General features: G+C 43.5%; 1 protein-coding gene across 1 annotated transcript in view; it reads right to left on the minus strand.

The window, feature by feature from the left end:
- Window positions 1-401: 401 nt before the first annotated feature.
- The window catches only part of SLC1A4 (solute carrier family 1 member 4), a 39248-nt gene continuing 16148 nt past the window's right edge, over window positions 402-23501 (minus strand). Inside the window, exons 2-8 of the mRNA XM_019549171.1 lie at window positions 23103-23145; window positions 20641-20703; window positions 13357-13523; window positions 8565-8798; window positions 4284-4478; window positions 3266-3400; window positions 402-892 (exon numbers count right to left, since the gene is read on the minus strand). Of these exons, the coding sequence (XP_019404716.1) occupies window positions 658-892; window positions 3266-3400; window positions 4284-4478; window positions 8565-8798; window positions 13357-13523; window positions 20641-20703; window positions 23103-23145 (1072 nt within the window). The 3' untranslated portion in view covers window positions 402-657. The remainder of the gene's footprint in view (window positions 893-3265; window positions 3401-4283; window positions 4479-8564; window positions 8799-13356; window positions 13524-20640; window positions 20704-23102; window positions 23146-23501) is intronic.

The raw sequence follows: 23501 nt of genomic DNA on the forward strand, positions 1-23501 counted from the left end.
CTTTCTATTGTTTCACTAGAGAGTCCTAAGCTGGTATTTCACAGTAAGTACTGGTACCTAAATACAACTGAAGGATGTGCTAGACCTCAGCCTTGTATAGCACAATACCGAGTGATACAGGGGTGGGCAAAATGCGGCCCTCCAGGCTATTCTATCTGGCTCATGGCTATAGATAATTAATATTTATCTGCCCCTGGCTGCCTGTCATGCAGCCCTCAATGGCTTGCCAAAACTCAGTAAGCATCCCTCTGCCCAAAATAATTGTCTGCTCCTGGATGTTTTCCAGCTACCATCAATACTTGCTGGTTACTTCATTCCTTCCCACCCCCATAAGCTCTGTTGCTGACTATCTTTTTAAATTAAAAGTTCAGATGGTATTGTTTTCCTATATGTATATGTGCGTGCATGTGTATGCATGCACAAAACACACACACACACACACACAATATGAAACCCCAAAATACCATGTCAAGGTGATTGCTCTTACCAGGGAAAAACAAGCACGCACAAACACACACCTGCCTAACAAGATTCAAAACGTGTCAAAACTGAAACATTTAGCATCCATCCAGCCCCAGATTGCAGTGCAAACAGTCCAGGCATGTTAACAAGTCTGCAGTCCACCTCTACAATGAGCATTCACAAGCTGCCCCTAGTTCACAAGACTGATTCTTTAGAAGGTGGCTCCACCGTGCTGGCTGGGTTGGAGGCTTGGTTCATGTGTGTTACCAGAGGTGATGTTTCCCCTTCAGATTTGCAGTTTGGAATCGCTTCTACATTGACTTCTTTTAGGTCCTGCTCTTTGTCCTTCATTTCTTTTTGATTCAGATAATGAAGAATGCCCGCTCCCAGGGCATCTCCTTCAACGTTCACAACAGTGGTGGTTCGGTCCCTGGGCAATGGTAAAAGCATACAGGCAGCCTTTTAACTTAAGAGGCACAATTCAGTGTATAGGGCCAAATGCATCCCTGCTATAACTCCCTGAAGTCAATGGAGATAGTGAATGGATATGCTTGGCTCATGCTGTATATGCAATGGCATTAGATGTTCTCATTATGCCTTACCACAGTTTAAGCAGTGTGCAGTGCAAGTGTTTTATGGGTAAGCCCACCTTGGTTTCTACACTTCCTGCCAGTGCAGTGCTCTTCCCCCAGGCAGGGGAGGAAGCACAAGTGGTCTCCTCTGAAGCAGGTGTCCTGGCCTATCTCATAGAAAAGCAAGTGCCAATTGTGTTTCCGGATCCTCAAGATCAAGCACCTTTACTGTACTGATCAATACCGCCACTGCCCCTCTCCCCGTCTCCAGTAGCACAGGAATTGAGAGCCCTGAATCCAATTCTCAACCCTGATCTCTGTGTTGGAAACTCTCAATTCCACTGCTGTCCTGCCATCAAAACTGCAAGCAGCACCGAGTTGCCAAGTTTGCCTATGGATGAGGCAGGCCCTACAGCTTGCCTGTCATTAGGGATAACAAGCTCAATCATGCACACATGGATGTGGATACTCTCTTACAGAGCATAAATAGGATTTGTTTGTTCATGGTCTCCTCTGCCACTCAGCTAATTTTCACTGGCGTCTATGTGTGCCCAGTTTTTCATAATCCTTTTTCTCTGCCTTTGCTGTCTCCCCTCTGTACAATGAAACCTAGTAATAGTCTTGCCTGAATTTGCAGACCCTGATGTTCAGGTAAGCATAAAACAAGGCAGAAAGTGCTTGCCCGACACTAGAGCTTCTGTCTTAGCTTGGCCCCATGTCATATCCCACTGGCCTTTGGCCATACCACACAAAATAATGTAACATGGATACAATTTAATGGAAGAAGGTTTAAAGGCCATTTGGTTACTTTGAAGTGGTAGAGATGATTAAACTGATGGGTGGCTGGTAAGAAAAGGTACATTCTCTTCATCTACACTCAGTCATTTTCTGGTCTAATTATATCATCATGTGCTTAACTTGTGACTTTGTACTGTTTGATTACTTAATGTTTTATATGCAGACATGTCACAGGACCATTTTTCTTCCTATAATTACAACCATGCAGGATGCAACAACAAGGCTGACATCCATGACTAGAACACAGCACTGATCACAATGCTTGGAAGGGAAGGTGGCCTGCATTAACTAACTGGAGCTCAGAGCCACGTGGCCCTGTACCCCATGATACTTGGGGCTCCCAGTGGTACATGGGAAAGCACAACCAATGTCACACTCCCCAAGAAGCAAGGACAGCAGTTCCCAATGTGAAGCAGCACATAATTGCTCTGATTGCTCCTCCCTGCATATTTTGAGGTGGCTCCTGCCCCGGGGGGCAATAGCAGGGAGCAGACCATGGGCTCCAGGCAACAAGAGGCACTACACAAGGGCCAAGTATGCTCAAGGCAGAAAGCCTGTTGCTCTTTTCCCTCACCTTGTACACTCGCTGGTAATCCAGCCAATGGATTGGGTCCAACAGCCTTCTCCAGTCAGTGGTCTTGAATGCAGATCATCTCACTAGCTCTTTAAATGTCAGGGTCCAAGTACTTTAAAATTGAGCTTTTGGGCATATTAAGATTGGCTATTCAACTTTCTGGTCTCCAAGGATTAACAGTCAGCAAGTAAAGCTTTACTATAGCTGCACACGTGCTCTAGTTATAAATCTGCTGAGAAGAATGGGAAGGGTCAGAGGCTTATATGAGTGCTGGAGAGGACAGGCTGGGAGTCCCAGGTCCACAGAGCTTACTCCAGTGCCATGAAAAAAAGCTGGAAATGCTGCTTATACCTCTTAGGTGTTTGTATCTATTCCCACGTCACTCAATTGAGCTATGAAACATCTTTTAACTTTTCCAGGAGAAGGATGAGTTATTTTGTAGTGAGATACAAAGTCAAATTGAGGAGCACTGAGAAGGTTGAATTTCAGGATACACTCTTTCAGGCTGTGGGAAGGATAATCTCTCCAAGAGAGCTGTCTGAACCATGCATCTCCCCAGTTCTCAGCATCTGTTTTTTTTTTCCTTCTAATTAATTTCCAACTAATTTCTAGCCATACTCTCTTGTCCAACTCTTAACAATAATGCCCACTAAGGGAACTAAAGTCAAAGGTATAGTATAATCTGAATATGGACTTGATGATCTGCCCTACAGCTTTTATTTAACTGAGAAGGGTTTTCTCTTTATATCATTCTTTGACATTTCTGGTAAGTGAGTGATTTGGGCTTTTATTTTTTAAGACTACTGCTGTAATTTCCCTGCATAGGCAACAGCAGGTAAGCAATGTATGAAGTACTTACACAATCCAGTCCACTGCTAATATCAAAGACAAATCATTTGTAGGAAGTCCAATGGCCTCCAGGATGATGGCAATGGTAAGAACTCCACCCGATGGGACTCCAGCTGCTCCGACGCTGGATGCAGTGGCAGTGACACTGAAAGTGCATTCAAACAGGTTGGCACAGTTTTTGGTTAGCATGCTCACCCACCAGCCACAGCATATATTTGCCTAAAGCAGGAATTTTAACAAAAGCAAACATGTAATTTTTTTTTCTGCTGATGCACAAAAATGGAGATGAATAAGAATGGGTCCCGAGTGCTGTTATTCTTACGCCTCTAACTAGTTCATAAAGTATGGGCTCTGCTCTTTCTGCTGTCACTGTAGATTCAGGAATTATCAAGGCTGGGACCCAGATGTCAACATAAATATGGAAAGGAAAATAAGGGGTTTGGACTAGTGGTAAAGAAACAAACTATGGGATTTGGCAGCTTCCAATATGGGAAGTAAAGGCAAATGAGGGGTTAATGAGGAAGAATAGGGAAATGGGAAAGGGCTTGTTTAGAGCAACCAGAGAGACTCCAGAGAGCCCCACACCAACTTACTGGGTTAAGTGAGCTCATATCTACAGAACAGCAGTGCAAGTCATCCAGTGCCTGGATGGGAGGAAGGAGAGCCTCTGCCTTAGCCTCTGCTGAGGTACCCAACACATGTAATGTCAGTTTGGCCATGCAATTACCAAAGTCTGGTAATAAGCAAAGGAGGGAGCATGGGAGGGAGGAAAGGGAGAAAAGGTTTTGTGATCCCTAGCAACCATGTAAGATTCCAAATTTCTAAGTGTCCAAATTGATACAATAACTGTTAAAACAAGGTCTATACAGCCTGACACACTCCTGCTATATCATTATACAGTATAGCCAGAGGGCTAGAATCTGAACTGCTAGTTACTAAAAATGATTACAGTAAAAAGCAGGAAGACTACAGGTTTAATGTTGTGTTTAGGAGCCAAGGCAATGTGGTCTTAATAGTCAACAACTTACAGAATAGTGAAGATCTGTCCAGCATTGAGGTCTACATTATTCAGCTGAGCAATAAACACAGCTGCCACACACTGGAATATAGCAGCTCCATCCATGTTCACAGTAGCCCCAATAGGAAGGATAAATCTACTGATCCTCTTGTCCACGCCATTGTTTTCTTCAGTACACTTGATCATCGATGGGAGAGTAGCTGAGCTACGAAGATAAGAGAAAAAAAAAATCATGTATCAGACAGGTCCTCTGTGACTCAATGTACGTCTCCAGTTATTGCTATCTTTTCCAGTCCCATACCAAGATTTTCAAAATTGACTTGTAGCTTTGAGACTGACATGAGACATCTGAAAAGGGCTTCAGTTTTATCCAGAATTGTCAGTTGATTTTGAAAATCTGAGCCTTAAATTGTGTCATTTAATTGCCAAAGGGAAAGGCTCTGGTCAGCCTCAGGATTAACTGGCTAGTTTTTCCAATGATATAAAATTCAGACATTTTTTGTTTACAGATGCTGGTAGAGAAGAAATAGTACAGCTGAACTAAATCAGTTAAAAGGTCTGCAATGACATAAGTCTTCCCAACATCACCACAGAGGTTTGGTTGGCCCAGACACTGAACTCATCTTGCAAACATTTTAGAACACAAGAGGGACTTGCACCCTTTTACCAAGGCACTATTGGAAAATTATGTATCTTGGTTTTGGTTTATACTGAATAATTTTAATAGCACTCTAAGCTTACAATTTTAGGCAATTTTAGGCAACTCCTGATCTTCATGCTATAACAATCACATTATGGTACAGACCAGTTGCGTTGGTAGGGCATAGGACTGGAGGCTAGAGTTCAAGGCCCATTCCTGGCTTTCGCTGATCTGATGTCCGACTACAGGCAACCTATTTCCCATCTCTATGTCTTATCTGTCTCTTCCTTATGCACAACTTTTGACCGACTTATATACAGTGCTGTACAAAGGAAGTCTGATGTCCAGAGCAAGCCCTCAGCAGCAGCCCACCCTTGCCCCACACACAGCTCAGGGGGCACATGCCTGCCCCCCCCCCCCACTTGCCCAGGAGTACATGCAGCAGTGGAAGCTGCACCCCCCCCCCAACAAGCCGCTCGCAGCTTTGTCCCACAACCCACCTCGCCTAGGCAGCGCCTATTGATACCCTTTTGATTCAGTGCCTGGGGGGGGTCACCCCACTCACCCCTCCTTTGCTATGGTACTGCTTGTATATTTAGATTAGAAGCTTTTAGAGTAAGAACTTTGTCTAGGGCATGACAAAATGGAGTTTCAGTCCCGCTTGGGTGTTACTGTAGTTTGAAAATAAATACAAACGTGCATGAAATAGAACAGTGATGCATTTATCCTGAATTAACATGTCTCTTGATTTTTATAAAAGAAGAAAATATGTATATTTTATGACTTTCAAATCTAAAACTCAAGTTTCCTGCCTCAAAGTGCTGTAGCAGCAGCCTCAACAAATTACCTATATTTCTTTGCAAACCCTCGGTTTAATTTTTAATTGAATCCAGACAACATCCTCATTCAATACATCTTCTGCTCTTATCACAACAAACCTGCACTAACATAGCACCAGGTATGGGTCCTGATCTGAAGTTCCTGCAGTAGTTTTCACAGTGGGAAGAAAGGTATGGATAACAGACTTACTAGTCAAACAGTTGTGGGTCATCAAGAATAAAACATTATGGGGCTAGACCCATAACTCATATAAACTGGCCTAAGCCACTAGTATAAACTGGCCTAGGCCACTGAAGGTAATAGAACTGCATCAATTGACACCAGCTGATAATCCAGTTCCCTACTGAGAGATGGACCTTAAGTGGAACATTAAAACAGCCCTGAACCACAGTTTCTTCACCTTCACAGAGCTTGGACACCTGTATTACCCCTCTTACAACTGAAGGGCAGGTGGAGAGGATTTCTTTTGTTGTTCTGTCACTCCAAGTGTTTCCTAGTCAGCACTATGCTGTCCCAATAGCCATCTCAGGATTTTATTTCTGGAGACCTACCAAATACACAATTTAATGGAAATCGTGTAATTGGCAGTCTCTCACGATCATGAAATAGCTTTTTGCTGGCTTTTTAAACATAGTGGATTCCCCGCGCTTTTTCATGGGGAACCAGCTTTCTCCTAGAAGGGCTAGGGAATAGCAAAAGAAGCAACAAGAAAATAAAGGCAAAGTGCCCATCTCCTGAAGGGGGGGTGGGGAGGGTGGCGGTGAGTGGAGGGAGAGGCTGGAAAGTTCATGTCTCTGGTCTCCAGAAGGGGAGTGGTGGGGGAGCAGGGAAAAGTCCTGCTTTATTTTAGCCAGATAGCTAGCTAGCTTTATACTTTATTTAGGTAGGGAACTGGTTAATGCCACTATTAAACTGTTTGTTTACTCAGTAACTATTACCCTTCCCCCCTTGAGAAGGGTGATAATTAATGAATTAACAAGCCAGGCAGCTCTAGTTAGGGCTACAGCTTTCAATCAGTGCCTGGGAGGAGTAGGACTTGCAGTGCTCCTCAGCCAATCAGAGGCCCTGCTTTGTTCCCTCTTCAAAATGGCAGGCCCGGCCATCATACAGCCATGAAATCGGGGGCCCTGGCCATGTTACAGCCATGTAATTGGTCGCCAGGGCCTGTGAGTTTAGTAGGTCCCTACTTATTTCTTGTAGCCAAGTTTAACTATTTCCAGCTGAAGTACACCTTGTTGGCAAAACAAGGTTGCCATGTTCTTTGGCTATGATCAGTAAAGTACTTTTTTTTCCCCACACGGGAATACAAACAAACAGCTTATTAGTCTTGCATCCATTTGCTGAAGCACGTGCACCCCTGGAACCCAAGGTCCATACGAGTCAAAAGGAAGGGATGGTGCATCAAAGCCTTTTGTTGAGGTGCATGGAATATATTGCTGCTGACAAAAAGCTCCAGAAAAAATTACACCTGGACATAAAATTACTCCAGATGGGCTGCCTATACACATGCTCTGGCATGGGAGAAGGCTGTTTTAATTACAGTGGTTCCTGGACAGCCACTCTAATTAAATTAAAGCAGCTTATTGTCACATGCATTAAGCTCCATGCACATTTCAAAATGGCTGTGGCATGCTTTATCTCAAGCGAGGGTTACCATATGTTTAGGTTTTCCAGGACATGTCCTTTTTGTGTCCTCCAATCTCCGTCCTGCCAGGTTTTTTTTTAAATCTGAACAAATGTCCAGGATATCGCTCTGCTCCACTGGTCGGAGCAGGGGGAGGGCAACTGGAGGCAGGGGGCACCACATGCGTCTGCACACGCACATACACGTGTCCAGCATGCAGCTTGGCACGGTGGTGGGAGCAGCCTTGGCAGCTGGGTGTAGGGATTGCAGGGCCAGAGCTTGGAGACGGTCAGGGAGAGGAGAGTTGGTGGGCCAGGGTGTGTGAGGAGGGCAGGTGCCTGCCAGTGCTGAGGGATGCTGTCCAGGTGTTAGGGCTGTGGAAGGGCACAGGGCCAGGGGGGAAGTGCCTGCCCCTCCAGTGGGGGAACAGGGCAGGGGCAGGCCCTTCAGGGGCAGTAGGGAACTGCATGGCTGGGCTAGTGGCATCAGTGGCTGGTGCCCATGGTCGCAGGGACAGGCACCTGGGAGATGCTGCCTAGGGGGGTCGTGGCCAGGCTGTCTGGCACAGTGCAGGAGCCCCAGTGCAGAACAGGGTTTCCATAGGCCACCACTCCTCGTTCCTCCAGCCTGTGCTGAGGCCAGACTCACTCCACCACCACTCACACAATCAGAGTTGCCGCAGCCACTGCGTTCCGGCCCAGTCAGGATGGGGCAGCTGGCAGCCCCCTCTGGTAGGGCTGGGGGGAGCAGGGGGGCTTCAGCTTAGAAGTGAAGGACATTCGGGGGGTGGGGCCCAACAGGTGTCCTCTTTTTTACTGGAAATATGGTAACCCTAAAGCTCATTCAGCAAGGTTTAGATAAAGCAAGTCCGCAGCCATTTTGAAACACATGGTGCTTAATACACATGCAGGTAATGCGACGCTAGAGCGTTCTAATTAGAATGCAGAACAGACTCGATGAACCGAATCTGCTCTGACATGTTCTCATTTGAATGCGAATGAGCACATCTGTAGGCATCCACGGTGTCCAACTGACTTTGCAGGGGAGGAACTGTATGCCCAGGCACTATCCTATGCAAACCCAAAGACAATATGTGGGTCTAAATAACATTAAAATATGAAATATTAAAATATGGAATATAACTAGTTTACAGTGGCTGCGTATGAGAAAGAAGCACAATAGCTCACCTGGAGCAAGTAGCAAAGGCTGTTGCAAATGGCATTATAAGTCCTAAGAGAAAGCTGTAAGGATTTTTGCGTGTGAATGCAAAATAAATAAGTGGCAAAATGATTCCTCCATGGATGACATGACCCAGAATCGAGGCAAAAATGTACTTCCCCAAGCTGGTCACCAGAAGTGTTATATCTTCCATTTCCACAATCTTGCTCCCAACAAGGAACATGATGCCAATAGGCACATACCTGTGTAAAGACAAAGCAGGAAGAAACATGAGAGACCAGCCTCAAAAAGACACACAACATTTCTGTTTAGGGACCAATTCTTCCTGTTCATAAGTATCTCCCAGCAACCCAGCTTTGCCCTGCTGCTGAAATACCACCACCATAGAACCAATGAATACCCAGGGCCCTGTGCCCTACATGCTCCTGTGAAACTAATAGGGTACCTCTTGGTTGCTGGAAGGGATGTTGTCAAGCTGGATAAGCTGTTTTTGGCCTGCAGATGGAAAAAAAGACATTCAAGGAGGCCTGTGCCTTGGGGAAAGGCAGCCAGGCCGGGTGTGGACTGGCCAAAGCTGTCAGGGAGACAGCATGCTGATAGGGGAGAGTGTAAAAGGAGATTGCAATGTGGAGATTTACTCCCTCAGGAAGGATGCCAGGTGAATGCCCAGTTCTAAGAAGGGGCACGGTCTCTCCAGGGAAGGCTGGAGCTGGAAAGGTACCAGGGAGCAGTGCCACATCTAGAGCTGGGAAGAAGGAGGGGGGTGGTGACAGAGGAGGAGGGTGCTGAAGGAAAGCTGCCAACAAGCTGAGACTGATGGCAGCAGCTTGATGAAGTCTGTTGAACAAAGTGAGCGACACGTGCATGCCAGCCCATTCACCACGGGACAGAAAGAGCTGCGTCAGCCACAATGGCAGAGGCTGCTAATGAGTGCTTGGGTGCACACAGAAAGCATTTAGCTCAGCAACTTGTCTACAGACCTCAAGCTTCTCGATTCGCACTGAAGCCAAAAGGCTGCCCCCGCCTCTTCTCTCTGTAGACACCCAAATTCTTCGGAGGCCAGGTATGCACTGGGGCCTCCTTTGTCAGAAACAAAGGGAGAAGCTCTGCAGGTAGGTCCAAACCTCATCTCCAGCTGCAGCCATTGACCTGAGTTTAGCTCTTGTAGAGTTGATCCTGCCTCCAAATCATACAGTGCAGCAAGACAGCACTCACAGGGACCTTCCATTGGGAAGGAAGGAGGAGGATCTCCTTGTGTGCTTAGCAGATACTGAGCAAAGGAACTAAAGGATGTTTTTATCTCCCCGATTGCCTCTGGGCATAACTAAACTTGAGGAAGCTTGGCCAAGCCTCCGACAGCTTGAAAACATATCCAATCCTAAAAGCTCTTCACTTGCCATCATTCTCCACATGTATCCTACTTCACTCAGTGTCAGCTCCTCTCCTTGTGAGGCCACTCAGTTTGAGCATGAATTCGAGCCTCACTCCAGACTTGTGCTGGAGGTTGCCTCAGCTGTCCACAAGTCTCCAGTCATTCAGGCTGAAGAATCAAAAGTGGTAAATCAGATGGTGGCCACACCACTCCCGTGTGCCACTAGCTACAGACACTAGTGGGCCTGAGCCATGAGAGCCTGACAGGCTTGGGATGGCCCTTTGATTGGCTGCCCATAACTCACAGGGCTTGGTTCTTGGATGAGGATGAAGAGGCAAGCAGGTTCTTATGGTGTAAGCATGATTTTGCCCTTCCCTAACCACCACTTGGAAAGCCAGAATGATTTGAGTAGTTCTGAGGACACAAGAGAACATAGTATTACAGAAGGGTAGAGGAGGAGAGAGAATTACTATACACTGTTGTGCGAGGCACCAAGGCATTCCAGTAATCCACAAAGCAAAGGATTACACACTGACTGATTAACTTGGAGTGTTAGCTTTGTAATGAGTGGAGTATGAGAAGCCCTACCTATCAGAGTTTGATATCCCAGGAATTACACTCAAGAGTGAAAGCCTTAAGCAGCTTTGAGACTTTTAAATGTAAATCCCTTCTGACAGTAACTAATGTAAAGGTCTGTATGTACAAGGTCACACGTCTTGTCAAATCCTTTCCACTCCTTGAAGAAAAAAAGCAAGTGTAAAACCTGCAAGCTTAAGGGAAAAATGCACCTGTGAAGAGGCATATATATATATAACTTAAGGGGGTGGGGGGAGCCTCAATTGAAAGAGTTCTTGGAGCAACTCTGGGAGAAGCTGCTGCTGCTCAGCTGGACCAAGAATAAGACCCAAACTCTCTGTTTTGTGTTCCCGTTTTGCCCTGCTTGAACCCCCAGTTCTGACTTCTCCACAGCACTTCTGACACTTACAATAGGATGCTGTGGGCTAAGCGCTGCTTGATTTAAAGAAGAATATGACATGGCTTAATGCCTCGTGATTCTTCCACAAGCATTCAGTCCTAATCAACCTCAGTAATGATTGGTAGGTCTGGCACTGGGCCTCCAATGCTGATTCCATTAGCCCTGGTATAAAACATGCTAGTCTACCAACACGGGGATCTCAGAATCTGGGTTTTCACTCTGCAAAACTTTTCAGACATGGAAATCCATTACCATTTGTTTGCTTTGCATCATCACAACCGACCTATCCATTCTTTGACAAACAGTGGGCACATCTACATGAGACGCTTACTGTGCAGTAGCCTAATAACACTGTTCAGTAGTGTGTTGGTCAAAAACATGCTAATATGCGCCATTTTATTAAGTTACTGCACAGTAAGCATCACAAAAAAACCCGCGTGCTGGTGCTACTGCATAGTAACTGTAGTTACTGTGCATTTCGTTAGAATTTCATTAAGCAAGTACTAACTAAATGAACATGTAGACACGCAGTGTCATCTTGAAAATCATACTTAAAGCAGTCGTCTTCTATTTCCCTGCCAATTATAAACCCTTAGATTTTTTTTATTTTTAAAACTTCTCTTTATTCTTTCTGCTGTTCCTTTACCTTTTGTTTTGCTTTAACTCAGACAATGAAAATAAAATTGGATTGCTTTCACTTTCCTTCAGAGTCTTTAAAATCACAGTGTTCAAAATTGCAACTCCTACATGGTAATAATTATTGTATAGCAGTTGTTGAAATATATTTTTTTTACTAGATCCTTAGAAACTCTTAGAGTTGAGCTGATCCTTTGTAAAATGTCAGGTCAAATCTGTGTTGGCCATGTCCCATTAATCTTGTATTGTAACCATAAAAACATTTAAAAAAAAAAATCACTAGTATTTGGAGCATTATGTCTCCCTCCTGCCATAGCAAGGACCTTAGATTCTAAGGGCAAGTGTTGCACTGAAATGGAGGTGCTACTGCTCTTTGTGTTCTCTTAGCAGAAGTGGCTGGACTTTGAGGAAATGAGTAAAAATAAGGCCCCATTGGTTAAGCCTATAGCAAGAGGCAAAGCAAACCAGTGAGTCTCAAACTCTTTTGGGTGGTGTTCCCCTCATTAATTGGTTAAACTCTGTTGTATACCCCTATAATCCTGTGTTATGGATGATAAAAAGGTAACACTTTATATCATTAAGCCACACTATCTAAACTGGAAAGCTGTTCTTTGCTTTTAATTTTTTCCCCCTTTTCCTCCATTTATATTTCCTCTTTCTTCTTCTGCTCTCACATTCCTTCCTTTCACATACCCCGTAGAAGTTCAGTGTATACCCTCAGGGGAAATTGTACCCCAGATTGTGAAACTCTAAAGAAAGCCCTTATCAGAGGTTCAGACTTAGAAAACACAAATACCCTGCAGGAAAGGGAGAAGGACTATGGAAGGGGTTTTTAGGAAAATTATGTACCTCAATAAGCAGCTGATCTCCATTTTGAAAATTCTGGCTCCCACAATCCTTTCCCACTCAGGAAAAAGATCTTCTCTACATGAATTGAGATCCAAGGCGAAACAGGTCTAAGGTAAAAAACCCTGGCTTCTACTAAAGTTAATGGCAAAGCTCCCACTGACTTCACCAGGGTTGTGATCTCACCCAGCGCCACTCAAAAAGGAATTGCTACCATCTCCTGCTATATAAAGGGACTGAAGTTTTCAGTCCTACTTCTGTCCCAACTAATGTCATGTGTTCTGGGACAGCACACTGCTCTAGCTGGCCAGGACATTCTCTAGAACTCAAGTTATAATGGGTTATATTTAAACATGGTCTGTTTTTCATGAGCCCTATTGCCTTTCTTAGGGCCTAATTTTTAAATAAGCAGAAGAAAATGAGATGAATGGAGAAGTGCCATCACAACTGTGCAGCTAATCTGCATGCGCTGATTTTTTTTGCGAAGTCTTAGTTGCTCTAATAAAAGGTATCGTCTCTGAACCAAGAGTTTTAGAGTTTTGCATTTCAATATTGCAACTGTGCACACAAATCAGGTTTTAACACCAGTCTCCTAATTTGGTTAAGCGGTCATAGTAATTCCACGTAAAAAAAAAAAAAATTAAAAAAAAAATTAAATCGGGCATGCAATTGTGTACAACCAAGGGCTTCTGATGCTTTGAGAAATCAAGACTTATTTTCTCTAGGTAATCGAAATCCAGCCCTGTCAGTGATTTCTGAGAGGATATTCAGATATTTTCAAGCAGCCATTACCCTGCATTGGAGTGACCTGGTTATTGCCCATGTGCACGGAAGATCCATCACACGAGCATCATAGAACTCCTTATTTGTGATGGTGATGTTGCATCTAAAACACAGCTAGACGGGGGAAAAATGGACATTCCTAAACCAAGTCACATTGTAGCAGTAATGTATTTACAGCTACACTTACCACATAATCCAGGACACCAAGACCATAGTTGCCTCATTGAATGAGTTAAAAAAGCGAATCAAATCTTCCCCTTCACGGCCGAGCTTTTTCAAAGCCACTCCAAGAACCAGAGCAAAAAGTACCAATCCCAGAATGTTCATCCCTTCAATCTCTCTGCCAATAGGAACCTGGGGTGAAAAAATTAAACAGTGTGTTTCTCAGATGTCATATTGGGGCGTGGAGCGAATAACGTCAACCATGTATTTTATTTTGTCATTTGATGAGTCAAAAATCAGTTTGTATCATGTCTCCTCAGGAAAGAACACAAACCCCATGGCTACTCAAGTACTCTCGAAGAGCAAGTATGAGCCATAGCTACTTACTCAGCTCTACTGCTGCTACCAAACAACATTAGAGTCTGAAGGAGGCACTAAAAGTTATTCATATCTATTCTGCTTCTTTCGATAAATCATTAATATAAGGCCATTTGTTTTCTACGGGTACTTTTTTTGTAGATTGTTCCTCACTTTTTTGAGAAATATTTCTATCAGGAAGAAAACACAAGAAAAGCCATTTGGTGTTTAGGGAGGGAAAAGTAGAAAACAGTGAAAAGGTGCTTAATGTGTCTTTCACCATGAACAGAGGCAGGCTGAGGCACAGCAGATGAAACACATGCTCCACTTTCCCAGAAATAATGCAGCTAATTGGTGTGAGTTAGAGGATAAAACACTAACCTCAATTTTCATCTAAGAGTTCACAATGTGCTGACAAGCCCACCCTGCTGATCTTTTGCAGCTCCTTCTCCCAGAAAAGCCGAGGACTCATTTAATGAATTAACAAAATTGGTTCCGACTGACTGCTCTTGTGACGTAATAAAAATAGAATCATTTTGACAAACCCTGTTTTCCCTTTGGCAGTACATGCTTAAATGTCGCAAATTTTTATTTTACTTGGATGAGCTTATGCAACAGATTAGATAGATGATTTAGAGAAGCTTCAGGCCTTGGGGATGTTGAAGTAGACGCTGGCTCAACACAAGAAAGATAAATATATTCTCAGATAAAAGTTTAAAATGTACAACAAACACTGAACAAAAGTTCAGAACACCAATTTACTTCAATAAAACCGTTATTACATTATTGTCCTAGAGAAAAGTGTAGGGCTGAACTGATAGTTTCCAATTGCCTCTTTATAACTGGAAACAGAAATAAAGTGTTATCCACAAGTCATTAAAACATCAATTACATACAAGAAAATATAAGCAGGAAACACAAATTGTTAAGAGTTCATGAATACACCAATTGAGCACCTGGGCATTTCAAACTGAAAAATTAGTAGATTTCATATCTCATCTTTCACAATCACTGCCCACTCTATTCTAACTTATTCCTAAGTATTGGACTTAAAACTTGAAGCATGGGGAATTTACCTGGGACAAAAATGTTGGGACACAGTTTCTTTCAAAATTAAATAAACTATGAAAAGACTATATTATCTCCAAACACAACAACATATGGTGCTTTTCTGCATGTCCAAGGTTTAGTATCATCAATATTTTGTCCCCTTTAGTTCTGTAAGTTTCAAACACCTTAAAAGACCTAAAAGTTTCTCATGTTGAAAAGGTAACTAGAAAATTGGACTTCCTTACTCATGTATTACATGGTGTCCGACACCATCCGCTGGTCCCGCGACATCTACGTGGAGCACATCACGGGCCACCACCAGTACATTGACCCCTCCAGACCAGCTGCCGCCGGACCGGACCCGGAGGACACCGCCACCTGAACCGCCCCCCCGCTTCGCTTCGCGTCGAGAGGACCCCCACCCAAAGAGGACCCCCGCGATCGGACTTTATGGACTGAGACGCTCTCTCCGAGCCACTTCCTTCAACATCGCAGACCACTGTAACGGGTATGTGTGTATCTATCTCCTTTCCCTCTAAGCGTCGCGACCCCCCCTTTGCCTTCCCCCTTCCACATCCCCCCACCCCCAGGCTTAGTTGGCTAACATTGTATGGTATGTAACCTAGTCGCGTTCCCCGCCTCTCCCCCATCCCTCGATTGTTAGTCCCTCGCTCGGGCACTTTGTATTTCCATCTCAACTTTGTCATCTTTTTCCTGGATTCCCCAACCAAAACATCTACTAATAAAAGTCAATCTGTCTGCGTATGAGACATCAGCAGGGGCAGATCTAGAGGGGGTACAGTGGTATGATTGCGCTGTCATTTTAAACCACACTCTGGAAGCAGCAGCAACTCCAAGTCCCAGAAGTAAGTAAGAATCCCCCCCATCCCTTTCCCTCTATGTTCAGCAGCATGTTCCCTCCTCTCCCATCTGCCTCCTCCCCTACTGACTGCTGCTGCTGTCTCCAGATGGCTTTGGGATAAGAAAAGCTTCAGATCCACTCCTACCAGGCCAGGCTGCACAGAGAGTCAGGCTCAGCCTAGAACTGGGGCACAGTAGCAGCAGGTGGGTTTCTTCTCCTTTTCCAGTCCTCCCTGTTATTCTCTGCCAGCCTGGGAGCAGGCTCAGGGAAACAGAACCTGCCTGCTACCACTGCTGCTGTCCCTGGCTGAGCATGTACAGCCCAGCTGGAGGAGGGCAGGAGCAGCTCTGGAGCTCCCCCCACCCGAAGGCAGCTGGGGACAGAAGTGGTGGGCAGGGGAGGAGGAAAACAGGAGGGAAGGAAAAGGCAAAGGAGTGCTGAGAGAGCAGTTGGGAAGATTCCTACCTAATTCAGGGACATAAAAAAGTCCCCAGCTGCTGCTCCCGTGGCATAGTTTTTCTGTCAAGGATGGGAAGTGAAGGTGGGAGCAGGGGTGAAGCACCCCCTGCAGCACTGGTCACTGTCTCATATACCCCTTTACAAAAATCCCAGATCCACACATGGACATTAAGGGGCTATATGCTTTTTTATTTTTGTTGGTAATGCAGATCCAAAATTGTTCTGAGAGATTCTAGTCTGCCTTGCAGCACCAGCAGCTGAATTATTAAGAACTTTCCAATTATTTCCTGGAGAACCCATATTTTCTAGTGTTGATGCACAAATCAAAAAGAATCCAACTTGATTCATAAATCCTGGATTGAGTTGATCATTCAAGCAGTAAAAACAGAGATTGTCAATACCATTGGTCAAAAATCTTCTACTGGAATTTGTTTGCATAAGAAAATGCCATTTTTTTCAAAATAAAAATCAGTTCTAATGGTCAAGTATTATTGTAAGCCAAGTATATTTAACCTGGGCATTATTAGAAGACAAACAAAATTCCATGGTGCTACCATATTTTTCAGTCATTTTCCAAAACTTTACACCCATTCTGTTAGAGATTTCTTTATCATGTTGAATGTTTAAATCAAGTGATTTTTAGCAGAGTCTAATGGCCCCTCCATTCCTGGCCAGTTCAAATTTGGACCCTCACAATTCCTACTAGAACCAGTCCTTCCAGTCAGTTCGCTAAAATGTCTGTTGTACTCTAACAGCAGTGCATTGCTTCTAAGGAACTGCCAAACAGAGAGCAGCATTATAGGCATGAAACAAAACAAGAAAGGCTTTCATGAGAACTTTGTTCCATGCTAAACTACAAGGCTTCTATCATGTTGTCTTAATTTATGCATTAGTGGAAACATTATTGACCTCCTCTGTTTCTCACATCTCTCTGAAGAGCCTGGTATAGTTTAGCACACTGAACACAATTTATCTCACCGAAAGGGGCTATAGACATTCAGGCCAGTTACATATTTGCATAAAATTAAACATTAAGGAAAGTGGCAGGTGCACAATGTGATGTAGACAAGAAGTATTCAATTAAAAGTATTATTGGTATCATTTATACTTGGAACAGTGGCTCTCAATCTTCGTAGACTCAGGGCACTCCGCATCAGACTCAAGGCATCCTTTGGAAAATTCCAGCTCTTGTCGCTCATTTCTTGACTACAGAAAAAAGTAAGAGAGCAACTCTTCTGTTCCAAAGACCTCAGAAAAACTACAATAGGTCAGAGTGTTTTTGACACTCTAGATTCCTATTTTGAAATCTCTGGGTTTATCTTGTGAACCACGTGTAGGTATTTGCAAATCTACCACTTGGCCATGGTACCCTGGTTAACAATCAATATTATAGGAGCATCCAGGGATATCAGCCATGGGCCCCATTATGTTAAGCAGTACTGGGAATGGAACAAGAAGCCAGTGCCAGCCCTAGAGAGCGGGCAATCAGACAGGACTCAAGAGTAAAACAACAAAAAATGGGCTGGACATAAGAGCAGATGACAACAAAACAAACACAACTTTGGAGAAACACGGATGTCTCAGCTCCCCGCAAGCATAATCAAGAGATAATACAGAGCCTGATCTGGTGCCTAACCCAATGAGGAGCTTTCCATTGAGTTCAGTGGACTTTGGAAAAGCCAAGAATGCAATTAATATCAGAGCATAAATTAGCAAAAGAAAAAAGACTGCTCTGTTTTAAATCAAATATTTCATATTTTGATGACAAAGATTACTGCTCTCCGGTATGCAATGCATCACCTTCATACTTTCCCCCCCATGGAATCCATGTTGGTATCACCTTGATACCACTCCTAAAATGTTACCTGAAAACCACTTCATCTTTGTGCAACATTAAAATTATTATGGTTACCATCCACACACAACACAAAGAAACCACACTGAAATTCAGTTTTGCAAACTAACAGGCTACCATGTTTTGTTTAGTAAGATCACTCATATCTAGAGAACTTGGAGTGCCCACTAGATTTAAAAACTATCAATCCTGCTATAGTTCAAACAATTGGAAAAAACCCATAAGCAATGGGTGGAAGGGAAATCTTCAGAAGTAGTCATTGGCAATAACAACTAGATTTAAGTGTCAGACCAGGAATAATTCACAGTGTCCTAGAGTTGCACACTGTTCAGTCAAATAAGAGCTGTGGAAGGTATAAAAAGAAAACAAAGAAAATAGAAAAGAATTCCATACTTTCAGTTGCCAAAAGATACATTCAAATTTGCTAAGAAAGAATCAAAGCTCTGACAGTACACTGCAAAATGTCCTTTATGGCCATCTCTGAATGTAACAGGCATGGTAAGCCATGCCTATGCAGCTCAGTAGCGTTTTGACCTACGGTGGAACTTAGCTTGACAGTGAAAATTACCACTAATATCTTGCTTTGCTCCTCATTTGTACAGCTTAAGTTATTAGTCATTCCATTGTTCATGTGAATAAAGGTACATGTATAAGTGTAGAGAGAAAGGGATGAATAAAGTCTTTAGTGGCATGACAGTTTAGGGCTGAACTGCCTGCAGAGATAACATGTTAGAGGAGAAAGTGATCCTTTGAAATCACATTATCTTTGACCACTCACTGCCCACCTGCAGTGTGTCAAGTAAGGTGCTTCAGAGCTGAATTAATGCCATCCTATAGGAACGGTGAAAGTGTAACACATTAGCCAAAACCAGTGGCGATGCATAGGGGGGTCACGGGGGTGCATGTGCAGCCCCTGAGAGCGCTGGTGCACCCCCTGACCAGCCACGCTCACCGCTTAGACAATGGGCGGGGGGGCAGGCGAGAGCGGCAGTGCCCCCCCGGCAAGCACCGGTTGGGGAGTGGAGCACCATTGCGCTCCCAGAAGCAGCTGCAGCCACTCCCGGAAGTGGTTGCAGCAATTGGCTGTCCCGTGATTGGCCATGGGGGACACCCCCCCGGTCACTGGGGGACATGTGCCCCTCCTGACTGAGGTGGCACCAGTCACCCATGGCCAAAACCCAGGGAGTCCTGCAGCACATGGACTTCCTTTTACTGAGCCCATCATAGTAGAATCATGACCCTGACTGCCACCTTAGAGCACTGAAGTAATTCCCATACACAACACACACCTTTTCCTCAAAATCAGGCCCCCAAAACTGGGGTACGTGTATTAAGTGGGGAAGCTGATTTTCTGGCTGGGGACGGAAGCACCCTGGTCTGATTGCTGCTCCATGAATGGTATTACTATTCAGATGGCTGAGGGAGTCAAGTGTTCTTCACTCTACAGATCTTAACAATTGTCTCTCCTTTTTATTGGTCTTGTTGTTCCACTAAACAAAGCCAGCCTTTCTTGGGGAAATTCTGCTGTCTGCTTGTTGCTGCTAGTCTTTCTAATTCATACCCACTTTAATTTTGTAGCTCAAACTCTTTAGCCTTTTTCAAAATCATAGATCCAGTTTATGAACAGCGTAGACTGGTCTTCAGTAGCAGCTAAAGATCTGGCTTTAGTTATGCAGGAAAGGCAGGCTGAGTTAACTGAATATTAGGCTCTGTCCCTGCTCTATGCAAACATGTCTCTCAAAAAATCTTTAATGTATTTTGCCTTTCAAAACCAGGTGTGCTTTCTCTTTGGGGACATGCACGTATGAGATAATATGGTATCCATAATAATTTCAACAATGCTTTAAGGGCCTCTAATACACATGAAGCAACACAATCACTAAAGGATGCAGCAGAGCTCCAGTTTCTTATATTAATCTTAAAGTTTAAAATGAATAAGTTTAAAAGGAATTCCCACACCAATCCCTAATATGCACTCTCCTCCCCAAATCCCATGGAAAGGCAGGGGCTTAACTGTTGAAAATAAGCTAATTGTGTGCCAGGGGACACAGGCTCTCAGTTGCATGGGACTTTGCCTATAGAGAGGGGATTTCAAACATGATTATGACCAGAGTTCAGCCAGTAATAAGCACTTTTGCAATTCCCACCTTTCAGGTGAGAATGGGAACACAGCTAGGTACACGCTAAGCATGTTTGGAAATCCTACAAGCTGTCTTAAAAACAAAGCTCCTCAGCACCTGCACACCAGATGGAGCTCTGGCAACTCACAGATGTGTTTCTGTTTCATTTTACTTATAATATTTATCCCTGGAACTACATTTTAATCACCTTAAACTAGACGCTGGATCAAATATAAACGCAATGAAGTTGTAATAGGGAAAATTCTCAACCAACCTACTGCCTTAAAGGTTACAGAGTAGGAAAAAAAGTAGCAAAAAAGCATTTCTCTCATATTATTAAAGAAAAGAGTCTAAGAAACTATGGAGTGAGAATTAACTGTCATAACTAAGGCACTCATTTAGGACTCATTGGTCTACCACAGATTTCCTGAATACCATAAGGCAAGTCACTCTGCCTATGTGTGCCTCAGGTCTTGATATACAAAATGGAGATAGCAGCAGTCCCCTCTTTTACAGAGGTGTTATGAGGATAAACACATGAAAAACCACAGGATGCTTATGTATCTGGTTGCATAACATTTCTGAGCAAGAAAGGGATTGCCTTACCTTTTCAACTGTAACATTTCCAGCGGTAGTGTTTCTGGATACTATCTTATAGTCTGTTGCATACTGTGGGTAAGAAAAACACCACAAAGTTTTCCGTCTGTAAAATAACCCACATGACCAAATCTGTATGAGAATCTCATTTCACTATTGTAGGGTTAACATATGTATGATTTCGCAACACTGGCTGGATCTAGGGTAGGTTATTTATCAGGTTTTTAAACACGATTACCATAAACTTAAAAGGTGGGAGAGGGTATAGAGAAGGGGGGCAACACGTATGTGAATTAGACGCAACTGTATTCGCATATAAATGGGAGTTAATCCCAATTTATATCAGTGTAGTGGGGATGAGAATTGGGCCCATTTAAGGGACACTGCCAACCTGAATTCGACCTCATGTTTAAATGTTGTTTACAAAAGTAAAAAAAAACCAACCAAACCACAGACCAATGCAACTGCTTCCACTATGAAAACAGCTCTGCAGGCTAGGTGAAAGGCCAGATGCAAGATACAAAATGTATGGTAAACACTTCTTGTACACGTGCAGTGTACAATGGTGTACAGAGTGTCTGGGAGCACAGACCTCCACTCCACCCCTTTCAAGCTGACACTGTGCCTATAGACCCAAGAGCTGCCATCTCATTTTCACAATAGGTTTCCTATAAAACACCTACTGCTTAAAACAAAATTGTTTTAAATGAAGAACCAGGACTTAAATTTTCTAAGCCAATCTCTACCTGGGGACAGGGATGGAGCTTTGCTGGCATTTCAGCCAGGTGTTATGACTGCAAATTGATTAGAATTATTTCAGAAGTGTGCAGCAACGGCTTGGCTAGTTAAGATAAATGACAGTCAGCAGAGATGCTCTAAGGCAGGGGTGGGCAAAATGCAGCCCATAGGCTGCATGTGGCCTGCCAGGCCATTCTATCCAGCCCACAGGGCCCCTAAAAAATTTGGAAAATTAATATTTATTTGCCCCCGGCTCCTTGTCATGTGGCCCCTGATGGCTTCCCAAAACTCAGTAAGCAGCGCCCCACACAAAATAACTGCCCGTCCTTGCTCTAAGGGGCTGCAGTGCATCCTAGCACCAGCTCAGTGTACCTACGTTCTATTTGAAGGGCTCACAGCCTAAGAGATGCCACCCAAAACCCAGAAATTTCAGCCTTTGAGATGATCTGTAAGCTGCCGAGAGATGTCAAAACTATGAATTAAAACACATAAGGCCACAAATGAATTTTGATGCCTAAATTAAACTCACTGTAGGGGCAAGGCTGTTAATTTTTATTTTGTATAGAATAGAAAAATAATTTAAATTACTGTGAATTGTCAAGGACAGCACAAAGGGAAGTAAGATTTTCCCCACTGAAGCCTTGAGCATAGACTACTTAGGCATTTGAGTAAGGAGCTTCCCAAGTTACATTATTGCTGTCATGTCCATTTTCATTTCATCCATTATACCGACTTGCCCTGTTTGATATTTTTATATGCTTCTTGCTTTCATAGCAAAAAAGGTTCAGTGGAACTAACAATGGTTATATTTCAGCTCAGATAACTAAAATAATTGTCCTGTCTTAGGGCAACTCCTTTAGCAATGTCCATCCTTTACATGCATCCAAAATTACATCTACCAATAGCTTCTCCAAAATATACAGTTCATATCCATCTAATTTAATTCAGCCTATACCATCTGGCGCTAATGTACTATCATATTTAGCTTGCAGCACAGCATATCAGAAGTCTGACTGACCTGTGTCTGAGGCAAGTCATATAATGAAAGGCATGACATTAAAGCCGGCAACAAGTAAAACTCTTCTCTGCCCACACAGCCCTTAGGTCTTTAGCTTTGTCCAATCCAAGATTAGTTCCACGCTGTTAACTACAGGCCACACAAACAGCTGTTCATTACACATATTTTAGCCACAATGTAGACCCTATATCCTCACAAGCTGGGATTTTCAAGGACACCTAAGGCAAGAAGACACTGAGTTTCCATGGATTCAGTAGTACAAACTAAATGCTTAGGTTATCTTCCACACTTTTAAAAATTCCAGTCACTGCAATTGTCGTTTTTATATTTATCATATGTGTTTATTTACAGTGACGCATCTCAAGGTTCATTATGAGAAACAAGGCGGCATTTGGCACTTCTGCGGAGTACATCACATTTTTCAAAGTCACCTGAGTCTTACCCAGTGATGGCCTTACGGTTGTTTGGGGCCCCGGGCAAGAGAGTAATTTGGGGTCCCTTAGAGGTATGTACTCAGTTATATTAACCCACCACAGTTGTGTTGTGGATCTTTTTAATATTTTTTGGGGGAAATCAAATAAATAGTCAAGTGTTAAAATGCCAATAGAGCCACTTCCTTAAAAAACTTCACTCCCTCAAAAATTTGGGCCCCCTAAAGTGTGGGGCCTGGGGTGGCCACCCGGTTTGCCCTCCCCTAAGGCCGCTACTGTCTTACCGATCGAAAAGCTGCAGCAACAAGGTTTGATGGAAACAGGTTTCTGTAAAAGAACAAACAAACATATAAGTTATAAAATGAGGGCAACTTGGAGAAAACAATAGCAAAGGCAAATATTTTGGCATTAAAGTGTAGTATGTTACAGTAGCTCCCACTACTTTTATGCCTACATGGAGTTACTTTCTTCATTGTAGAATAGCATACAGCTGAATTTAAGTTAAATTAATACAAAACCTTTGAGGCAATTAGTTTTGTTATAGCAAGAACATCACAGAAATGTTTAATTGACAAAAATGCACCTTAGAGGTGTGCTGTTCCAGGAATCTGCTTCCCTAAAATCCAAACATAAAACATGACAAATGCTAAAGACAGTTCCTGTCTGCAGCAATCAAACAGTTA

The sequence above is a fragment of the Crocodylus porosus genome, unplaced genomic scaffold, assembly GCF_001723895.1.
Source record: "Crocodylus porosus isolate Cpor-Errol unplaced genomic scaffold, CroPor_comp1, whole genome shotgun sequence".
Taxonomy (NCBI): domain Eukaryota; kingdom Metazoa; phylum Chordata; order Crocodylia; family Crocodylidae; genus Crocodylus; species Crocodylus porosus.